Source organism: Alosa sapidissima, chromosome 14, assembly GCF_018492685.1.
Source record: "Alosa sapidissima isolate fAloSap1 chromosome 14, fAloSap1.pri, whole genome shotgun sequence".
Classification (NCBI taxonomy): Eukaryota; Metazoa; Chordata; class Actinopteri; order Clupeiformes; family Clupeidae; genus Alosa; species Alosa sapidissima.
In genome coordinates, this window is record NC_055970.1 from 13,178,053 (window position 1) to 13,183,052 (window position 5,000).

The 5,000-nt window shown below is 41.0% G+C and overlaps 1 protein-coding gene across 1 annotated transcript in view; it reads left to right on the forward strand.

The window, feature by feature from the left end:
* Nucleotides 1-5,000, forward strand: part of cdx1a (caudal type homeobox 1a) — a 15,097-nt gene that overhangs the window by 4,455 nt on the left and 5,642 nt on the right. Inside the window, exon 2 of the mRNA XM_042060949.1 lies at nucleotides 4,338-4,483. Coding sequence (XP_041916883.1) covers nucleotides 4,338-4,483 — 146 coding nt within the window. The remainder of the gene's footprint in view (nucleotides 1-4,337; nucleotides 4,484-5,000) is intronic.

The following is a 5,000-nucleotide window of genomic DNA, read 5'->3' on the forward strand; positions in this document are numbered from 1 at the left end:
ACCTCCCCACTGGGAGTAGTTTTGCTGAACCTGCCACCCTGGTCACACTAGGCCAGTATTTTGCTACATCGTAGCCACTCTCCCCACTGGGAGTATTTGTTGCACTCGGCACACAGTAGTAACTTCAAATGAACAGGTCAAGATCACACATCATGACAACAGCTCAGGGCAAGACACAATATAAAACATACACACAATACACACAGCCATCCACGGATGTCAGGAGAGTGCTCCACAGTGTCCACCCCAGGACAGCTGCTCCTAGAGCAGGGGTGTCCAAACTACGGCCCGCGGGCCAACTACGGCCTGCCACGCACTTTAATCCGGCCCGTCGAGCATTTATTAGTTTATCATAGATCCGGCCCGCCATGCATTGAATTAATTAGGTTATCATAGGCCGCTCGCTATTTTTTTCCAGCATAGACAACGTTGTGATTAACTTTAGGCTACTGCAAACTGCTTTACACTCTTCTTAGAGAGCGTTTACCATGTCAATGTCAAAACAGCTTGTTACATCGAGATACATAGTTTCTCCATTGCAGCAGATCTAACTACGTTATGCTACTCCATTTAATTGGGAACGAATTTGAGCGTGCACGAGAGGGAGAGAGTGTGACAGGTTCCAGCTGGCTTGTTATTGTTGATAATTGATATCTCCTTTTAAAAACTTTTAAAAGGAAATCGTGATGGCAACAGTAGTTCCCACTACAGACCATTTATAAACTGTGAGTCATAGGCACAGCACTAGCCATAGGCTAGTGGAGCTGGCAAAAGAGTCTTAAAGTGACAGTGCACCATTTATAAATTAATTAAACAACATCAAATGAACAGTATTTCTTAAGAAATTGATTTTCTACATCAAAATTACTTTGTCATTTAAATTATACAAAACATTATATATATATATATATATACACACATTCTTTTTTGTTGTGTGGCCCGCCAGCCAATTTTCAAAACCCAATGTGGCCCTTGAGTCAAAAAGTTGTGGACAAAGTGTGTCCAAAAAGTGGACACCCCTGTCCTAGAGGATTTCCGGTTGAAATATTCAGAACCAATGCAGATACTTTGAAAGGAAAATTACAGTAATCGGACTTTAGCTTACAATAACGTTCTACAAAAAGTCGACTTTATGTAAAACGTATCTTTTTTACTCTATTTTTGTTTGAAGAAATGCTTTAGAAAACTTAGGAATTTTTGTTTCTGCAGTTGACAGTTGAAAGGATGAATACATACACAACCCCTGCCCCCCCCCCCCCCCACCCCGCCCCCCCACACACACACAGACACACTTTTCTTTGGAAAAAGCAAAGTAATTTGATAGTAGTCAGTCATTTCCATCTTAGGCAAAATCAGCTTTTTCAAAACTACATGTACATCTGGTGTTCATTGTATTTTGCTTTGTATTTTATTTTTTTCTGGCTGTAAAATACTGTATTCGCAACAGCACTATTTTTGGTTTCAATATTGTTTGCGTTTTTACTATGTATTTCAACTTCTCTCTGTAGATACCATAACTTTCACTCTTGTATGGAAATACATATATAAAGCCTATGAAAGACAGAAGAGGTTTTGAGCAACAGTGTATACATGATGTATCCAAAATGTCATAATATGACAGAAGTGTTTATAATGTGAGGCGAATGTTTGCTTTAAAGATGTGCTTAAGACATTTTGAATGCTGTGTGTCATTTTGCTGGAGATTTGAGGCATTTTACATTTTGTGTGAGCAATTGTGGGTTTTGTGTGTGGAGTTTTGAAAATGTGTGTAAACACAGGTGTGTAAACACAGGTGAGTAAACAGGTCAGACACATACTTAAATGGACGTATATACTATCTAAGTCTAATCTAAGTTTTCACCAAAACAAAAGATCTGATTATTGGCTTCAGTCGGAGGAGAGAGGAACCTGCTCCTCTTTACATCAAAGGAGACATGGTGGAGAGTCACTGACTGCAAGTTCCTGGGTACATCCATCTCCCAGGACCTGACATGGACTGCCAACATCACCTCTCTAGTCAAAGAGGCTCAGCAGCGGCTATATTTGCTGAGGACCCTGCGGAGAGCAAATGTCACACAGCAGCTGCTGCTGTCCTTCTAGCGATGCTCTGTGGAGTGTGGAGAGCATCCTCTCTCATGGCATCCTGGTGCTCTGGAGAGCATCCTCTCTCATGGCATCCTGGTGTGGTCTGCCAGCTGCACTGTGGCCAACAGGAAGTCGCTACAGAGAATCATTAAAACTGCACAGGGCATCACAAACACACAACTACCCACCCTAGAAGACATTTACAGGACTTGATGTCTGCGTCAGGCATTTTGCAAACACGCAACAATCTAACAAGAAGTAACTTGATATAATTTTTCAAACACAACCTATCAAAATGCCACACCTATTCACCCCTTAGTCACACTCAGTCCTCAATCTACAAACACTCATTACTTTAATGAACACCATCCGATCATTGCCTTTGTGTAGGCCTATGAATAGACATACTCAGTATAGACCCTTTCAATCTGTTCCTAGAGGATTTCCGGTTGAAATGTAGAGACCAATGCAGAGACTTTGAAATGAAAATGAATCGGACTTAAGCGTAATGTTCTACAAAAAGTTGACTTTACGTAAAACTTTTCTAACGGTTATTTTAATTTGCCCATGTACATTTGTCGGTCATTGTTTTCTTGTTGGCTGTAAAATACTGTATTCACAACAGCAAATTTTTTTGGGAAAAATCACTATTTTTGGTGTCAATATTGTACGGAACCCTAGAGGGGTCATTCCAAGATATTTTTTGGTATATATCCAGAAAACATGTGCTCATTTTACTAAGCTGTGTGCTCATTTTACTAAATAGTGTGCTCATTTTATTTATTGTAAATTGAGCCCACAATCTAGTACAATGAGATCACTATTTACTCAAATGAGAACACATTCTCTGGTTACACAAAAATATTTAGCAGTGACACCTCCTGGAGGGTATTCCATCAACCTCGCTAATGAAGGCGGCGCTTAACAGAAATAGCCTGGCTTGAACTAGCGTAGACTTTCACTTGGGGCTGAAGGCGTTCCATTAACTCAAGTTAGCGGCATCTTGGCCTCGTTTATTCAAGCGAGGTTTAGTTCAGCTTCATCTCTGCTCGTGCATGAGGTAGAACAGTAGACCAAAACAGTAGATTGACGAAAAAAGGGGATATGTCGTAAAATTAAGACAATACTAGACGATTTCTGTTCGATTTGGCAAGCGCCATCTACAGGATTTTCATCGAAAGTCATCAAATTTAACATTGAGAGAAAAAATAGATTGCCTACAGAAATTGGAGAATAATGAAAGCATACATTTAAAACAACAATGCTAATGGTTTGAAGTCAATTGCGAGTTTGATTGGCTTCACTCTTTGGAGCTAGTGAATGTGTAAATCCATGCTTGGTGGAAAAAATATTTATAGGCCTACTTCTATTTTTGAAGTTGTAGGCTACAGGTGACGAAAGCACAGGTTGACGGAACCATCTTTTTTGGCTCGTTTTCCGACTGATTGTTTTTTTTTGCAAACAGCTTAATTTAGCTTGAAGGTTAACCTGCTACAGAGCAGGTTAGTTCTGTTGCATAAATCCCCATAGTTACCAAGCTGGGATTCACGTTAACCTCATTAATGGAACAGAATTCTCACTAAAATTAGCGAGACTTATCGAAATAAGCCAGGTTTGGCCTTTAGCGAGGTTGATGAAATACCCCCCTGGGCTCTGTAATATTGTTTACATGTTTACTATGTATTTCAATCCCGTAATATTGTTTACATGTTTACTGTGTATTTCAATCCGTAATATTGTTTACATGTTTACTATGTATTTCAATCCGTAATATTGTTTACATGTTTACTATGTATTTTAATCCGCAATATTGTTTACATGTTTACTGTTTATTTAAATCCGCAATATTGTTTACATGTTTACTGTGTATTTCAACTTCTCTCTGTAGATGGCTTTCACTCTTGTATGGAAATATACATAGAAGCCCATGAAAGACAGAAGAGCTTTAGGTTTTGAGCAACAGTGTGTACATGATGTATCCTGTGAGGCGGATGTTAGAGATGTGTTTATGACATTGTGTGTCATTTTGCTGGAGATTTGCGGCATTTTTCATTTTGTGTGAGCATTAGTGGGTTTTGTGTGTAGAGTTTTGAAAAATAGACACAGAGTTTTGAAAATGTGTGTAGGTGAGTAAACAGGTCAGACACATACTTAAATGGACGTATATATACTGTATGTTGAGCTCTCTCTCTCTCTCTCTCTCTGTGTGTGTGTGTGCGTGTGTGTGCATGTGTGTGTGTGTGTGTGTGCAGGGAAGACGCGGACGAAGGATAAGTACCGTGTGGTGTACAGTGAGCACCAGCGCATGGAGTTGGAGAAGGAGTTCCACTACAGCCGCTACATCACCATCCGCCGCAAGGCCGAGCTCGCCCTGGGCCTCAGCCTATCAGAGAGACAGGTGGGTCCCCCCCTGAGCCAATCACACGGCCGAGCTCGCCCTGGGGCTTAGCCTATCAGAGAGACAGGTGGGTCACCCATGAGCCAATCAGTGCTCACCCTGGGCCTCAGCCTATCAGAGAGACAGGTGGGTCATCTTTAGCCCAATCACACGGCCGAACTCGCCCTGGGGCTCAGCCTATCAGAGAGACAGGTGGGTCACCCATGAGCCAATCAGTGCTCGCCCTGGGCCTCAGCCTATCAGAGAGACAGGTGGGTCATCTTTCAGCCAATGACTACCAAAACATCCTATAACGCATCCTAATAAATCCTACACTTATGTGACCCTGCAAGGCGAAACCAGTCGCTTTGCGCACAGTGCTATTTTGAGAAAATCCACGTTAAACAAACGTACGGGTTAAAATGTTGAATTTCACGTTTTCGTATAACTCAACAGTATACAGTCTACACTTTCATATTGTGAACAAATTTCATGGATAAACATACGTTTTGACTGTTAAACCCTGACTTTATTTAGG